This window comes from Symphalangus syndactylus, chromosome 1 (genome assembly GCF_028878055.3).
Source record: "Symphalangus syndactylus isolate Jambi chromosome 1, NHGRI_mSymSyn1-v2.1_pri, whole genome shotgun sequence".
Classification (NCBI taxonomy): domain Eukaryota; kingdom Metazoa; phylum Chordata; class Mammalia; order Primates; family Hylobatidae; genus Symphalangus; species Symphalangus syndactylus.
Genome location: NC_072423.2, coordinates 96,459,700 through 96,477,144, shown reverse-complemented (window position 1 = coordinate 96,477,144; position 17,445 = coordinate 96,459,700). Strand labels below are relative to the sequence as shown.

Here is a 17,445-nt window from a genome sequence, read left to right as displayed (position 1 = left end):
GGCACATGCCACCATGCCCAGCTAATTATTTGTATTTTTAGTAGAGACGGGGTTTCACCATGTTGGCCAAGCTGGTCTGGAATTCCTAACCTCAAGTGATCCACCAGCCTTGGCCTCCCAAAGTGTGGGATTACAGGCATGAGCCACCGCACACGGCCTATTTTACATTTTAACAATTGCTACTAGCTTGAGTATATTTTAATTCATTTATAGCCCATTCAGGCTTCTTGTCAGTTCCGTTTAACAAAACAAAACAAAACAAAACAAAACAAAACAGCTTATTGAGATAGCATTCACATCCCATACAACTCACCCATTTACAGTGTAAAATTCAGTGGTTTGGAGGCAGTGGGCCTCCGCAGTGGCCATAACCCATCTGCTGCTCTTAGATGGGCCCTAGCATTCTGCCCTGTATCCCCTTCTCCATCCCAAGGTCCCTTCCTGGTGTCACATTGGCATTTACATCTTTAGCTACTGAAGATTCCGGGGCCAGGGCTTGGTCGCAGGCTGTGGCCTCCACTGGGCTGGCTCCAGTCACAACCAAGGGTTATCTCAGACGTCCCTTCTGCCCACAGGGCTTCACGCTTTGCCAAGAGACTCTCTACAGCCCTCAGCAGGGCGTGTCCTTGGTCTCAGGCTCGGGGGAAGGTGGGTGGGGACAGAGTCAGGCCATCCATGAAGGGCGGTGGCGGTGTGTCCAGAATTGGTGGGTTCTTGGTCTCACTGACTTCAAGAATGAAGCCGCGGACCCTTGCGGTGAGTGTTAATGCAGCTCTTAAGGTGGCGCATCTGGAGTTTTTCGTTCCTTCTGATGTTTGGATGTGTTCGGAGTTTCTTCATTCTGGTGGGTTTGTGGTCTCGCTGGCTCAGGAGTGAAGCTGCAGACCTTCGTGGTGAGTGTTACAGCTCTTAAGGCAGCACGTCTGGAGTTGTTCGTTCCTCCCGGTGGGCTCGTGGTCTCCCTGGCTTCAGGAGTGAAGCTGCAGACCTTCGCGGTGAGTGTTACAGCTCATAAAAGCAGTGTGGACCCAAAGAGTGAGCGGTAGCAAGATTTATTGCAAAGATCGAAAGAACAAAGCTTCCACAGTGTGGAAGGGGACCCGAGTGTGTTGCCACTGCTGGCTCCGGCAGCCTGCTTTTATTCTCTTATCTGGCCCCACCCATATCCTGCTGATTGGTAGAGCCAAGTGGTCTGTTTTGACAGGGTGCTGATTGGTGCATTTACAATCCCTGAGCTAGACACAAAGGTTCTCCACGTCCCCACCAGAGTAGCTAGATACAGAGTGCCCACTGGTACATTCACAAATCCTGAGCTAGACACAGGGTGCTGATTGGTGTGTTTACAAACCTTGAGCTAGATACAGAGTGCCGATTGGTGTATTTACAATCCCTGAGCTAGACATAAAGGTTCTCCACATCCCCACCAGATTCAGGAGCCCAGCTGGCTTCCCCCAGTGGATCCCACATCGGGGCTGCAGGTGGAGCTGTCTGCCAGTCCCGCGCCGTGCACCTGCACTCCTCAGCCCTTGGGTGGTTGATGGGACTAGGCACCATGGAGCAGGGGGCGGCGCTCATTGGGGAGGCTCAGGCTGCACAGGGGCCCACGGAGCGGGTGGGAGGCTCAGGCATGGCAGGCTGCAGGTCCTGAGCCCTGCCCTGCGGGAAGGCAGCTAAGGCCCGGCAAGAAATTGAGTGCAGCGCCAGTGGGCTGGTACTGCTGGGGGACCCAGTACACCCTCTGCAGCCGCTGGCCCGGGTGCTAAGCCCCTCATTGCCTGGGGCTGGCCGGCTGCTCTGAGTGAGGGGCCTGCCAAGCCCACGCCCACCCGGAATTCCAGCTGGCCCAAAAGCACCACGTGCAGCCCCATTTCCCACTCATGCCTCTCCCTCCAGACCTCCCTGCAAGCTGAGGGAGCTGGCTCCGGTCTTGGCCAGCCCAGAAAAGGGCTCCCACAATGCAGTGGTGGGCTGAAGGGCTCCTCAACTGCCGCCAAAGTGGGAACCCAGGCAGAGGAGGCGCCGAGAGCGAGCGGGGGCTGTGAGGGCTGCCAGCACGCTGTCACCTCTCAGCGGGACCTGAGCTCATTCTGCTCCCTGGAACCTAGAAGGTGCTCAGCAAATACTTGTGGAAACATTAGCAGGGAATGTTGAGGGGCACTGATTTTGTGCCAGGAGCTGTGATCTGCCTTTTCCATTCTCACGTCTCCCTCTGTGACCCTCTCAAGAACCATGGCAATTAGGTGTTATTGTTACTTCTGAAAGGCTCAGAGACATTAAGTAACCTACCCATGGTTACACAGTAAATAAATAAACAAACCAATGAACAATGCACGATCCTAGAGCTACAGGTGCTCATCTTGACCTGTGAAGCCTGAAGAGTGAGGTGAGGAGAGGAAGAGGATGAAGATTTAGCATAGGTGGGGCCATGGGGGGCATGGGTCCACTGTGGCTGGGGCCTGGGAGGACTTCCTGGAGAAGGCAGCATTTGCCACCAGGATCCTGCTGATATTTTCATCCTGTGACCTTCCCCTGGGGGTCTTTTTTCCTGATCAGGTAACTCCCTGCTAGCCCATTGCAGGAAACACAGAGCAAAGCCTCAGACAGCCTTGACTTGTCTAACCTGTTCCCAAGCCGGCTGTGCAGGGTGATCCCTGGGGGCAGGGCCCTGGAAGAACAGGGCAGACACAGAGCAGCTGTAGGTCCTAGCAGTGAAAAAAGGGTAGGCGTGGGAATTAGGAGGTGCAGCCCTGCCCCACGCCTATTGGGTAACACTGAGTATCACCCCGTTGATTACCCCATTGCCAGGCATGGGCATGGGAGTTGGTTTGGGAGCTGCCAGTCTCCTGGGAGGATCGCAGTCAGCAGAGCAGGGCTGAAGGCTGGGGTTAGGAGCAGAGCCTGTGCATCTGGAGGCAGCATGTCCAAGAAAGGGAGTGGAGGTGCAGCGAAGGACCCAGGGGCAGAGACCACGCCTGGGTATGTGGGGCCACAGGGGTGAGGGCCAGGCAGAGGGAGCTCAGGGTAAAGGGCACTGGTGGGAACCAGGGGCATGGAGGGAAGGGGATGTGTGCCCATGGCATGTGGGTCCGAGGGCGAGCCCACCAAAGGGCCTATGGCTGCAGGGGTCATGGGCACAGGGCTTGCTCAGGGGAGGGAGGTGGGCCCTGGTGTCTTTTGAGCCTCACTTTGCCCTGTGGCAGGCTCCTGGGAAGCACCTACAGAAATGAAGCCTGTTCCCCAGGATCCCCAGGGATGGGGACAGAGCCCGTCCTCCGTTTGAGGAGCTCCCAGGTTAGAGGAGAAGGCAGCTTTGTGGACAGACAAGGACTCGGTCGGGGGCACCAGGGCTGTGATCAGGAGGTGCTGGAGAATCGGGGATTGGAAGCAGAGAGATTCTTGGGAGTTGAGGCGAAAGTCGGATCTTTGGTTTCAGATGTTAAGAGCAACATGCATTGCTTGTTTCTGGTTCTAGAAATACTACATTCGCATTTAGAAAGTCTGGAAGCTGCAGGAAGATGTTGAGAAGACAGTGAAAGGCGCGAGGCACACATTGGCACGTGGTCACAGGGCTGGTGTGAGAAGAGGGGTTGGGGGCCTCCCTCCTCGCACTGAGGTTGTGAAGAGGGCAAATCAGGTCATCTCTCAGAGCCTCGGTTCCCCTGTCCTTCCAACTGGGTAATAATAGTAGCTGTGAGGCTTAAATGAGATGTGCATGCCAGCTGCCCGGCCCCAGATGCCAGCTCTGACTTCCTTCTGGACCCTGCACCAGGCGTGGCCACTGCCAAGGGAATGAGTCCCCTCTCCATATGACAAGTCCCATCAGGCCTCCACCTTCCTCTCTGTCTTATTTCTCAGCATCTGCCCCCACAGGGCTTTTGCACACGTTGGTCCCTCTGTCCAGATCACCTGCCCTCCAAGAGGCCCTCCCCTATGGCTTCCCCGTGGCAGTCAGAGCCAGGGGTGGGTCTCTGGCCGCCTCTAGAAGAAGCCCAGGCCGCACCGATCATGTTTGTAATGATATCATTGTTCCATGTGTGGACTGTGAGCTCTGCGAGGGCTGGCCAAGTCTGCAGTGGTCACCTATGGGAACCAGGTCCTGTCAGGAACTGCCTGGTGAGCAGCCAGGAGTCGCCAGTGCAAATGCAGAAAATCTGAGACAGGTCTCAGTTAATTTAGAAAGTTTATTTTGCCTGTAATCCCAGCACTTTGGGAGGCCGAGGCGAGAGGTTCATGAGGTCAGGAGATCGAGACCATCCTGGCTAACACGGTGAAACCCCGTCTCTACTAAAAATACAAAAAATAAGCTGGGTGTGGTGGCGGGTGCCTGTAGTCCCAGCTACTTGGGAGGCTGAGACAGGAGAATGGCGTGAACCAGGGAGGCAGAGTTTGCAGTCAGCAAAGATCGCGCCACTGCACTCTGGCCTGGGCAACAGAGTGAGACTCCATCAAAAAAAAAAAAGAAAGTTCATTTTGTGGCCAGGCATGGTGGCTCACACCTGTAATCCCAGCACTTTATGAGGCTGAGTCGGGTGGATCACTTAAGGACAAGAGTTCGAAACCAGCCTGGCCAACATGGTGAAATCCTGTCCCTACTAAAAATTATAAAAATTAGCTGGGCATGGGGATGCATGCCTATAATCCCAGCTACTCGGGAGGCTGAGGCAGGAGAATCATTTGAACCTGGGAGGCAGAGGTTGCAGTGAGCCGAGATCATGCCAGTTGCACTCCAGCCTGGGTGACAGAACGAGACTCCATCTTTAAAAAAAAAAAAAAAAAAAAAAAGTGAATTTTGCCAAGGTTGAGGACGTGCACCTGTGACACAGCCTGGGGATGTCCTGACGGCATGTGCCCAAGGTGGTTGGGGCACAGCTTGGTTTACACATTTTAGGGAGACAGGAGACAGCAATCAATATATGTTAGAAGGCCAGGCGTGGTGGCTCACGCCTGTAATCCCAGCACTTTGGGAGGCCGAGGTGGGTGGATCACCTGAGGTCGGGAGTTTGAGACCAGCCTGACCAACATGGTGAAACCCCATCTCTACTAAAAATACAAAATTAGCCGGGCATGGTGGCAGGCACCTATAATCCCAGCTACTTGGGAGGCTGAGGCAGGAGAATCGCTTGAATCCAAGAGGCTGAGGTTGCAGTGAGCCGAGATCGTACCACTGCACTCCAGCCTGGGCAACAAGAGAGAAAGTCTGTCTCAAAAAAAAAAAAAAAAAAATATATATATATATATATATATATAAAATATATACACACACATAAAATACATATATATATATACACACACACACACATACATACATATATGTATGTATATGTATGGGATGGGGGTGAGGGTTGGGGGAACTTCCAGATCACAGGTAGGTGAGAGGCTGCATTCTTTTGAGTTTCTGATGAGCCTTTCCAAAGGAGGCAATCAGAATATGCATCTATCTCGGTGAGCAGAGGCCAGCGCGGTGGCTCACACCTGTAATCCTGGCACTTTGGGAGGCCGAGGTGGGTGGATCACCTGCGGTCAGGAGTTCGAGACCAGTCTCAACATGGAGAAACCCCGTCTCTACTAAAAATACAAAATTATCTGGGTGTGATGGTGCATGCCTGTAATCCCAGCTACTCGGGAGGCTGAGGCAGGAGAATTGCTTGAACCTGGGAGGCAGAGGTTTCGGTGAGCCGAGATCGCACCATTGCACTCCAGCCTGGGCAACAAGAGTGAAACTCTGTCACAAAAAAAAAAAAAAAAAAAGGGCGGAGGGGGGAGGAAGGTTGGCCCTGATCAGTTTCCAGCTTGAATTTTCCTTTTAGCTTACTGATTTTGGGGGTCCAAGATATTTTCCTTTCACACCAGTCAGCCCTGCCCCAGCAAGCGCCCGGACCCCTGCCCTGCAGCAGGTGGGCGAGACAAGAAAGCACCTTGGATGAGAGGCAGGGCTCAGGTCCAGCTCCAGCCCCCGTCTGTTTCCTCATCCTTCAGGCAGATGCTGCTGGCTCCGTGATTATTTCACTGAGCACCAGATGCGCACACGTGAGGACAGGCGATGACTGCCCAGAAAGGGCAGGGGTTCCTCTGCCCCACCTGCCTCACCTGGGAAAGCTGTGACCACGCTGAGGCCAGGTTCCTGGGATGAACATCAGGACACCTGTGTGCCATAGCTCATCCCAGACTCCTCCAATCTGGGTCTTGATTCAGGGCGGAGGCGGTCATCCCTCCAAAGGCACCAGGGAGCCATGGAAGAGGTTAGAGCTGAGCTGATGTGACCAGGAGCTGCTTGAGCGCCAGGTGGAGGCTGCTGATGCTCGCATTCCAGGCAGAGCTTTGGGGCAGGGCCCTGGAACCTGGGACCTGGAAGCGCTCCAGTCCAATACTGCCCGCTACCAGAGAAGGGCCCAGGCCCCACCCAGGTTCTAGCCCAAGACAGGGCTTGAGCAAAGACAGCAGATGAATATTTGCAGAGCTCTGTATGCTGCGTCCTCCTCCAGGCCCTCATGCGGGGGCGCCGCACACTGAGTGTGGGGGTCCTGTGCCAGGAATGTGACCACGCTGCGCAGGGGAGGGAGGCTGCATCTGCAGGTGTGGCCAGGAAGGTGCCCAGAATGGCTTCCTGTCTCCCCAAATTCTTCAGCTGGGACCTGAGCCGGGCAGGGGCTGCTCTCCTCATCTTGTCATTCATAAGGATATGGACTTCTGCCATTGGTTCAGCTGGCTCTGTCCACGGGCGAGCACTGTCCCTGCATCACATACGACAAGAGTGCCTGGTGTGGTGCAAGTGCAGATGGGGCCACCGGCCTCCAGGACACTCACTGGGGATGCCAAGGCCCTGCTCACCACTCACCCCCACTGCCCTCAGCAATGCGGGTCTGAGGCAGCAGCCCTGGGCACGGCCCTGTGACCTGCAGCTGAGGGCTGAGATAACCCAAGTCCACACGCAGACACACACATGACACACATGGACACAGACACCCATACACACACATGCACACATGGACACACAGACACCCATACACATACAGACACCCATACACATACAGACACCCATACACACACAGACATACATGGGCACACACACTCATACACACACAGACACACGTGGACACAGATACCCATACACACACAGACACCCATACACACACAGACACCCGTACACACACAGACACACGTGGACACTGACACCCATACACACATAGACACCCATACACACACACACAGACACCCATACATACACAGACACACACAGACACACGTGGACACAGATACCCATACACACACAGACACCCATACACACACAGACACACGTGGACACTGACACCCATACACACATAGACACCCGTACACACACACAGACACCCATACACACCCAGACACACACAGACACCCATAGACACACAGACACCAATACATACAAACACACACACACACACTGACACACAGACACCCATACACACACACAGACATCCATACACACACAGATAGACACACACAGACACCCATACACACAGACACACACAAACACACACCCATACAAACACAGACACACACACAGACACCGATACACACACAGACACACACACACACCCATAAACACACAGAGACACACAGACACCCATACACACAAAGACACACAACACCCATACATACACAGACACACACAGACACCCATACACACACAAAGACACACAGACAGCCATACACACACAGACACACACATAGACACACAAAGACACAAAGCTATACAAAGACACACAGACACAAAGACACACACAGACACATGGATACACAAAGACACAGGATTTGCTCACATTCTTGAGCCTCTGGGCTGGGATGCTCAGAATCCTGTTGCTAGGTGCCTGGCAATCCTCCTGAATGTCCCCCTGGGCCCCTTCCCCCACCCCCAGGGTCCTGATCCTTCCTTCTCTCCAGACCCCGCCGGGGTTCCCTTGGGCCCTCAGGCTAAAGCCCAGAGAGGTTCATGCCCTGGGGCAGTCTCAGCTCTGCCAACCTACCCCCACCTGCCACCTGTGCCCACCCATACCAGCCCCGGAGCTCTCTCCTCTGCTTCTGCTTCCTTCTATGACCAGCCGAGTGCCACCCCCTCCCCAGAGCAGGTGCCAAACCCTCCTCCGCACTAGGGCATGCCTATGGCTTCAGTTTTCCCCATCTGCGACCTCAAAGCTCTGTGATCTCTTAAGCAAAGAATCCTCCGAGTCTCTCGTTTAGTCCCAGAAGGGAGGGAGGCCCAGGGGAGAGCCCTGTTCCATCTGAGTGGTCTGGGTGGAGGGGTGGCCAGGTGCCAACGTGGGTGGGTGTGTGTCTGCGCAAGGAAGGGAAATGCAGGGAAGAGCTGGGATGGTGGGCAGCAGGGTCACCCAAGGTGGGTGTGTTGGGCTTCCAGGGCGCCCAGGAGGGGGATCCCCTCCCTGGAGTGGGGGAAGTCAAGCCCAGGGCCCTCCCTCATGGGCACGCCTGGGAGGCAGGTGAGTTGGAGCGGGGTGCAGGCAGCCCCTGCCCCTTGGGGTCATTCGAGTGGGTCTGTGTGTGTATGAGGTGGGGTGTCTGTGAGCCCCCATGGGTGCAGGTGGGGCAAGGGTGTGCAGACCCTGGGGTGGCTGGAGGGTGCCCGTGAAGGAGAGGCAGCCCTGGCCACCCAGTTCACGCCGCCCCATCCGGCAGGATGGACCACTTCGAGGACACGCTGCGGCGGCTGCGTGAGGCCTTCAACTCAGGGCTCACTCGGCCGGCTGAGTTCCGGGCTGCGCAGCTCCAGGGCCTGGGCCGCTTCCTTCAAGAAAACAAGCAGCTTCTGTGCGACGTGCTGGCCCAGGACCTACATAAGGTGGGCCGTGGAGGGTGGGCCCAGGCAGGGGCTGGAGCAGCATCCCTGTCCTCTTTCAGGAGGGTCCATGCCCCCTAGTGACTGGCTATGTCCCTAGTTTTATTCCTGTTTGTCTAACAGACCCCCTCCCTGGCATGTGGAGTGTGGCAGGCACCTGACCTTCACTCCTGAACATTCACAGCCACCCTGTGATGCAGGCTCCATGGCTGTCCCCATGTTGCAAATGAGGAAACTGAGGCACTCAGGGCTTAACATCGCTTGCCCAAGGCCACACAACCAGGAAGTCACAGATCAGAATTGCAGCCATGCACAGTTCCCAGGGGACTGCAGTGCCTCCCATAGGAGCTGTCTTTATATGTCCGGTGGTGGTGGTGCTTGCGTGTGCCCTCCTCAAATTCTAGACCCCTCCTGGCCCAGGTCTGGGCTTGACCACTCTGAATTCCACCTCCACCACAGTCAGCTTTCGAGGCAGACGTATCTGAGCTCATCCTTTGCCAGAACGAGGTCGACTATGCTCTCAAGAACCTGCAGGCCTGGATGAAGGACGAGCCGCGGTCCACGAACCTGGTGAGGCCTGCTGGCAGGCGGCGGGAGGGCAGGGCAGGACACCGGGCAGCTCTGGCCCAGGCCCGCTTCTGCCCCTGAGGCCCCGGGCGAGTCACTGATTTTCTCGTCTCTCCTGGGATTCCATCGCACAGGGAGCTGAGGCCCCAAGTGTGCAGTGGGTGGGCTTTGGGGTGGCCCTTGGCAGGGCCTCACCATCTGCCCTGTGCCTCAGTTCACGAAGCTGGACTCGGTCTTCATCCGGAAGGAACCCTTTGGCCTGGTCCTCATCATCGCACCCTGGAACTACCCCATGAACCTGACCCTGGTGCCCCTAGTGGGCGCCCTCGCTGCAGGTGAGGAGGGATTCCGAACCCCGTGCTCTCCCCGCCCAGTAGCCCCTCCCAAAGAGGCCCCTGGAATCCTGATATGAGGCACCCTGGGCCTCACATGCCCTCTGAGCCCAGCCCCTGGTTGGGCATGGGGACCCGCGCTCCCCCAATGATGTCCCCATCTGCCCCTGCAGGGAATTGTGTGGTGCTGAAGCCGTCAGAAATCAGCCAGGGCACAGAGAAGGTCCTGGCTGAGGTGCTGCCCCAGTACCTGGATCAGGTGAGGGTGGCCCTGCTCCAGTAGTGCCCGACGTCCCCATACCTCACCCCTGCGGGCTGAGGAGGCCCAGCTGGCCCCTGAGCCCGCCCCCAAGCCGCACCTGAGCCGCTCATCCCGCCTTGCAGAGCTGCTTTGCCGTGGTGCTGGGTGGACCCCAGGAGACAGGGCAGCTGCTGGAGCACAAGTTCGACTACATCTTCTTCACGGGTGAGGGGGCCAGGCCAGGGTCCCAGAGTAGGCGGAGGGAATCAGCAAGAGAGAGGGTGGGAGGGTTGTGGAGGGAGGAGGCTGGGGCCAGCAGTGGGGGCACATGGGGAGCTGGAGCTGGCACAGAGGCCATCTGCCTGCACAGGTCAGGCCCTGGGCACATTGGAGCAATTGGATCCAGGGGTGGCCAGCCTGGAGGCAGGTCCCACTGGGTGAGCCAGACCGGCCAGGAGAAGGGTGAGGCAGGCCAGGACTTTCTATGAAGGAAACGGGCAAGAGTCAGGTGCCTGGAGCTTGTGGTCAAGGCCAGCTGAGGATGGGGTCTCCTCACCGTGTCCCTAGGAAGCCCACTGACTCCAACACCTCTCCCGGGAGGAGCAGGCTCTGGGCTGGGCCATCCTGCCTGGTCCCAGTCACTGACTGGCCACTCTGGCTTCCTTCCATGCCCAGGGAGCCCTCGTGTGGGCAAGATTGTCATGACTGCTGCCGCCAAGCACCTGACACCTGTCACCCTGGAGCTGGGGGGCAAGAACCCTTGCTACGTGGACAACAACTGCGACCCCCAGACCGTGGCCAACCGTGTGGCCTGGTTCCGCTACTTCAACGCTGGCCAGACCTGTGTGGCCCCCGACTACGTCCTGTGCAGCCCCGAGATGCAGGAGAGGCTGCTGCCCGCCCTGCAGAGCACCATCACCCGTTTCTATGGCGACGACCCCCAGAGTTCCCCAAACCTGGGCCGCATCATCAACCAGAAACAATTCCAGCGGCTGCGGGCGTTGCTGGGCTGCGGCCGGGTGGCCATTGGGGGCCAGAGTGACGAGAGCGATCGCTACATCGGTGAGTCCTGCTGCCCCTACCACAGCCCACCTGGGCCAAGACCCCTCCTCACCGGAGGGCCCACAGCTGGGCCACGAGTCTGGACTCGCACCTGAAACCCGGCCCCACTGCCAGAGCCCGGCCTTGAGCCACGGCTCCGGTGCCATGATTCCGTCTCTGTGCTTCTGAGCCTGTGGCCCCATGAGGCCAAACTCTGGTCCCTCAGCCTTGGATTCGCTGAGCTCAGATCCCAGGGCTCCAGGGCCCAGGGTGCTAAGATGAACTCCCATCCCACCACCGGCTGTCCTGAAAGGCCGTAACCTCCGATTCTCCGAGCCCATGATCCTCAGGTTCTAAACTCCGACGGCCCCATCCTGAGCCCCCAGTCTCCTGGGCCGTACGGCTCGGCAGCTCACGGGACACTGCAGCTCCAACATTCTGGGACGCTGTTGCTTCATGAACTCCAAGGCTCTAAGATCCCATCACCCCTGACTGTGAGACCAAGGTTGGGGGATTCTCTGAGCCCCACAGGCCCTGAGTAGGCTGGGGAAGCCCTAGGGTCCCTTCTGGGGGGCTGTGGGGAGACTTTCTTCCCTAAACACTCCAAAGCCTGAAGCCCTGGGAAGTCAGACCTTGGGATCCTGGCCTGGAGCCCTGGCCCGTGGCCCTGTCCCCACCTCTACCCCCACCCCTGGGGGAGGTCCTGACTGTGGCCCCGGGGCTGAGCCGTCTCTGGTGCCCGCAGCCCCCACGGTGCTGGTGGATGTGCAGGAGACGGAGCCTGTGATGCAGGAGGAGATCTTCGGGCCCATCCTGCCCATCGTGAACGTGCGGAGCGTGGACGAGGCCATCGAGTTCATCAACCGGCGGGAGAAGTCCCTGGCCCTGTACGCCTTCTCCAACAGCAGCCAGGTGGGGGTGCAGCCGGGTTGGGGGCAATGGAGGGGCTGAAAGGGGCACAGACTGGCACATTTCCTTTTACAGCCCTTCCCAGCAGGGCTTTAGAGCAGCAGATGCCTCAAGGGTGTCTATATCTAGGCCACCTGGTACCACTGCATCCGGCGCAAGGATGCCCGGCAGAGAGGACAGGGTCAAAACCCACCAGACACGTAGCGGGCCCGTCCTCTGCCCTGGCCAGAGCAGCCTGCACTTGGATTGTGCAAAGGTTCTGCATGGGCAAGCAGAGGCCCCGAATGGAGGTCAGGGACAGAGCAGAGCAGGGGCCTGATAGAGCCCAGTGGGTCGCGGTAGGGCCTGCATACCACACTGCAGCATCCTAACCTCACTGTTACGACTCCAGGCTGCCGGCTCCCCGCGGTCCCACGGGGCTTCCTGGTCTTTGCGCCATGGTGGTAATCACCCCCATGGCACCCCGACCATCACTGAGAGGGTGCTGTGTCCAGAAGATGCTTAGAGCAGAGATTACTGCCTGTTAGAGGGTGGAGGGGCAGATGAGGATGAGGCTCACCTCCGCTGTGGAATGTGCGGGGCTCAAGCCCTCTTCCCATGACTGGAGCCCAACACCCACCTTCCCACTCCCTGGCAGGTTGTGAACCAGATGCTGGAGCGGACCAGCAGCGGCAGCTTTGGAGGCAACGAGGGCTTCACCTACACGACTCTGCTGTCCGTGCCGTTCGGGGGAGTCGGTGGGTCCCTGCCCATTTCCACCCCTAGGGAAGCTTGGCTTTGGTACCCCAGACCTAGGAAGTCCCTTCACTCACTGTTCCAGGCCCTGGGCCTCTCAAGGCCTCAGTTTCCCTATCCGTAAAATGGCTCTGTGAGTGGCCTGGCTCTCTCTGAGCTCCCTGCCAGCTGTGTGCCCCTGGCCGGGGCAGTGGGCTACTGCTGGGGCTGCATGGGCTGCCTGGCCTCAGGCCCTTGCTCTCTGTGCCCACACAGGCCACAGTGGGATGGGCCAGTACCATGGCAAGTTCACCTTCGACACCTTCTCCCACCACCGCACCTGCCTGCTCGCCCCCTCCGGCCTGGAGAAGTTAAAGGAGATCCGCTACCCGCCCTATACCGACTGGAACCAGCAGCTGTTAAGCTGGGGCATGGGCTCCCAGAGCTGCACCCTCCTGTGAGCGTCCTACCCGCCTCCAACGGGTCACACAGAGAAACCTGAGTCTAGCCATGAGGGGCTTATGCTCCCAACTCACATTGTTCCTCCAGACCGCAGGCTCCCCCAGCCTCAGGTTGCTGGAGCTGTCACATGACTGCATCCTGCCTGCCAGGGTTGCAAAGCAAGGTCTTGCTTCTATCTGGGGGACGCTGTTCGAGAGAGGCCAAGAGACCGCAGAACGTGCCAAGTGTCCTCACTCACCCCACCCTCCCCAATTCCAGCCCTTTGCCCTCTCGGTCAGGGTTGGCCAGGCCCAGTCCCAGGGGCAGCGTCACCCTGGAAAACACAGTGCCCTGCCTTCTTATGGGCATCAGCCCTGAATGGTTGAGAGCATGGAGCCCTCCAGGCCTTTGCTCTCTCCTCTAGGCACACACGCACTTCCACCTCTGCCCCATCCCAATTGCACCAGCACTGCCTCCCCCAGGGATCCTCTCACATCCCACACTGGTCTCTGCACCACCGCTGTGGTTCACACCGCACCCTGCACTCACCCACAGCAGCTCCATCCACCGGGAAAACTGGGGTTTGCATCACTCCACTGCACAGCGTTACTGGGACCTGTGGGCAAGTCCCTTGACTTCTCTGAGCCTCAGTTTCCTTAGTGAAAGTTGCTGGAACCAAAATGGAGTCACTTATGCCAAACTCTAATAAAATGGAGTCAGTGGGCCACAAAGAAGCCCTCACACACACATGCCCGTAACAGGATTTATCACAAGACACTCCTGCATGTAGACCAGACACAGGGCATATCGAAAGCACGTCCTCAAGGCTGTAGTATTCCAGATGAGCTGCAGATGCTTACCTACCATGGCCGTCTCCACCAGAAAACCATCGCCAACTGCTGTGATCAGCTCGTGACCTACAAACCTTGTTTAAAAGCAGCTTACATGGACTTCTGTCCTTTAAAAGCTTCCCCTTGGCTGTGGCCCTCTGTGTATGCCTGGGATCCTTCCTAGCACTCATAGCCCAGATAGGAATCCTCTGGTCTTCCCAAATAAATTCATCTGTTCTGGAGAGCCTGTCTCTCTGAGGTTGACACTTATCTTGTAGAATGGGGTTCCCACCCATCTTTGATCATAAAGGAAATTTCAGATTTAGAACTATGTTGCCCAGGCTGCTCTTGAACTCCTGGGCTCAAGCAGTCTACCTCAGCCTCCCAGAATGCTGGGATTACAGGTGTGAGCCACCATTCCCAGCTCACATTTCTTAAAAATGGTATTTCAGTCCAAACCTTGGTAATATAATCGATGTTTCTAATTGTGTCCTGCTTACAGGGACCAGGGTTTTTCGTTTTTGTTTTTTGTTTTTTGAGGTGGCATCTCACTCTGTAGCCCAGGCTGAAGTACAGAGGTGCAATCTCGGCTCACTGCAACCTCTGCCTCCCGGGTTCAAGTGATTCTCCTGCCTCAGCCTCCCTAGTAGCTGGGATTACAGGTGCCCACCACCATGCCCAGCTAATTTGTTGTATTTTCAGTAGAGATGAGGTTTCACCATGTTGGCCAGGCTGGTCTTGAAATTCTGACCTCAGGTGATCCTCCCGCCTTGGCCTCTGAAAGTGCTGGGATTATAGGCGTGAGCCATTGCGCCTAGCCCTGAGAGCAGGGTTTTTGTATGTTTGTTTTTGTTTGTTTGTTTTACTATATATAAATAAGAATATTCATGAATAGTTTCTGAATTTTGTAGGAATCAAGTACGGAGAAAAAGTGAATAACTTCCACCTTTGTTCACAAAGGACACTTGATCAAATTATTGCAAATGTCGATCAAAAGAGTCAAACTCTACAATATTTAAGAGATTTATTCTGAGCCAAAGATGAGTGACCATGGCCCATGACACAGCCCTTAGGAGATCCTGAGAACGTGTACCCAAGACTGTCAGGTCACAGCTTGGATTTATACATTTTAGGAATATGTGAGGCATCAATCAATACGTGCAAGATATACGTTGGTTTGGTCCAGAAAGATGGGACAACTCAAAGCAGGGGCTTCCAGGCTATAGGTAAATTTAACATTTTTCTGGTTGACAATTGGTTGAGTTTATCTGAAGATCTGGGATCAACAGAAAGGAAATGTTCAGGTTAAGATAAAGGATTGTGGAGACAAAGTTATATTGTGCAGAGGAAATTCTCAGATAGCAGGCTTCAGAGACTAGGTTGTAAAATGTTTCTTTTTTTTTTTTTTGAGATGGGATCTTGCTGTGTTGCCCAGGCTGGAGTGCAGTGGAGTGATCTCGGCTCACTGCAACCTCTGCTTCCTGCGTTCAAGTGATTCTCCTGCCTCAGCCTCCTGAGCAGCTGGGATTACAGGCGCCCACCACCACACCTGGCAAATTTTTGTATTTTTGTAGAGACAGGGTTTCATCACGTTGGCCAGTCTGGTCTTGAACTCCTGACCTCAAGTGATCCACATGTCTCAGCCACCCAAAGAGCTGGGATTACAGGTGTGAGCCACCACACCAGCCTAAAATGTTTCTTATCTAACATAAACGGGTGCCTGGCTCTTAGATGATTATCTCCTGGATCTGGAAAGAAGTTAGAAAAAGGGGAAAATGGGATTCTCTACAGAATGTAGATTTTTTCCACAGGAGACAACTTTGCAGGGCAGTTTCACGATATGGCAAGGAAATATATTTGGGGTTAAAGTATTTTGATTTCTTCTCTTATTTGTTATGTGAGGTTATGCCAGAGTTAGGTCAGAAAGCAGACCACGCTATAGGGTTAAAATTAAAGCCTCTCTGATGAGACTTTATGGTTTGTAGGGTGTGACTCCCCAGGCCCCTTAGGGAGGAATTTGAGCAAAATAAGAACAAAAAAATCAGAGTTTAGTCCTCCAAAACTATAGGCAGGTTATGACAGAAAATTTCCTTGAATCTGCCAAACAAAGTGAGGTGATAGTCTCACATTTAAGTCATAAAAACATTATTCATATCAATTACTTAATTTCATGTAATTATTTTTGTTTTGCTCAATCTTTTTATTTTTTTTAAGACAGAGTCTCGCTCCATCACCCAGGCTGGAGGGCAATGGTGCAATCTTGGGTCACTGCAACCTCCACCTCCCAGGTTCAAGCGATTCTCCTGCCTCAGCCTCCTGAGTAGCTGGGATTACAGGTGCTCGCCACCATACCAGGCTAATTTTTTTGTATTTTTAGTAGAGGCGGGGTTTCACCTTGTTGGCCAGGCTGGTCTCAAACTCCTGGCCTCAAGTGATCCATCCACCTCGGCCTCCCCAAGTGCTGAGATTACAGGTGTGGGTGGCAAGCCACCCAGGTGCCAAGGCAAGAGACCGAGGGCACAAGCTGTTCCAGTATAATAAAGAAAAGATATAGAATAAGAATAGTTATACTAGAAATAGATTATAGATATGATTGTATAATGAATATCATTAATCATTAGTTTGTAGCATCACTCTTTATTCCAATATTATAATAATCTTTGTTCTATAATTATAACCTAGGAAAAACCAGGCCATACAGAGATAGGAGCTGAAGGGGCACGGTGAGAAGTGACCAGAAGATGAGTGTGAGCCCTCTGTTACGCCTGGACAGGGCCACCAGAGGGCTCCCTGGTCTAGCAGTAACACCAGCACCTGGGAAGGGACCCATTACCTAGCGGACCTTGGTCTAGGGGTAGCATCAGTGCCTGGGGAAGGCACCCGTTACTTAGCAGACTGGGAAAGGGAGTCTCCCTTTTCCTGGGGGAATTAGAGAAGACTCTGCTCCACCACCTCTTGTGGAAGGCCTGACATCAGTCAGGCCCGCCCACAGCCATCCGGTGGCCTGTCTTCCTGTGATGCTGTGCTTCAGCAGTCACGCTCCTGTTTCACGTTCATGTTATACTCTGTACACCTGGCTCTGCCTTCTAGATAGTAGTAGCAGAATTAGTGAAAGTATTAAAGTCTTTGATCTTTCTGAGAAGAGCATAGAAGAAATAATGATGTAAGCTGTCCTCTGTCTCTCCGCCTCGGCTACCTAAAAGGAAAGGCCCCCTGTCTGGTGGACACGTGACTCACGTGACTTTATCAATCATTGGAGACGACTCACACTCCTTACCCTGCCCCTTTTGCCTTGTATCCAATAAATAACAGTGCGGTCAGACATTCGGGGCCACTACTGGTCTCTGCACCTTGGTGGTAGTGGTCCCCTGGGCCCAGCTGTGTTTTCTTCTATCTCTTTGTCTTGTGTCTTTATTTCTACCATCTCTCATCTCCACACACGAAGAGAAAAAATCCACAGATTCTGTAGGGCTAGACCCTACAACAAGCGTGAGCCACTGCACCTGGCCAGTTTTGCTTGTTTTACTCAATCTTAATTAG

General features: G+C 55.1%; 1 protein-coding gene across 1 annotated transcript; it reads left to right on the top strand.

Annotated features, from left to right (window-relative positions):
* Nucleotides 1–2,788: 2,788 nt before the first annotated feature.
* Nucleotides 2,789–14,153, top strand: ALDH3B2 (aldehyde dehydrogenase 3 family member B2). The gene is made up of 10 exons (XM_055270453.2): nucleotides 2,789–2,976; nucleotides 8,671–8,833; nucleotides 9,290–9,400; nucleotides 9,612–9,732; nucleotides 9,903–9,988; nucleotides 10,114–10,195; nucleotides 10,646–11,032; nucleotides 11,757–11,923; nucleotides 12,558–12,657; nucleotides 12,911–14,153. The coding sequence occupies exons 1-10, from the start codon at nucleotides 2,918–2,920 to the stop codon at nucleotides 13,093–13,095; spliced, it is 1,461 nt and encodes a 486-aa protein (XP_055126428.2). The 5' UTR covers nucleotides 2,789–2,917; the 3' UTR covers nucleotides 13,096–14,153.
* Nucleotides 14,154–17,445: the final 3,292 nt, after the last annotated feature.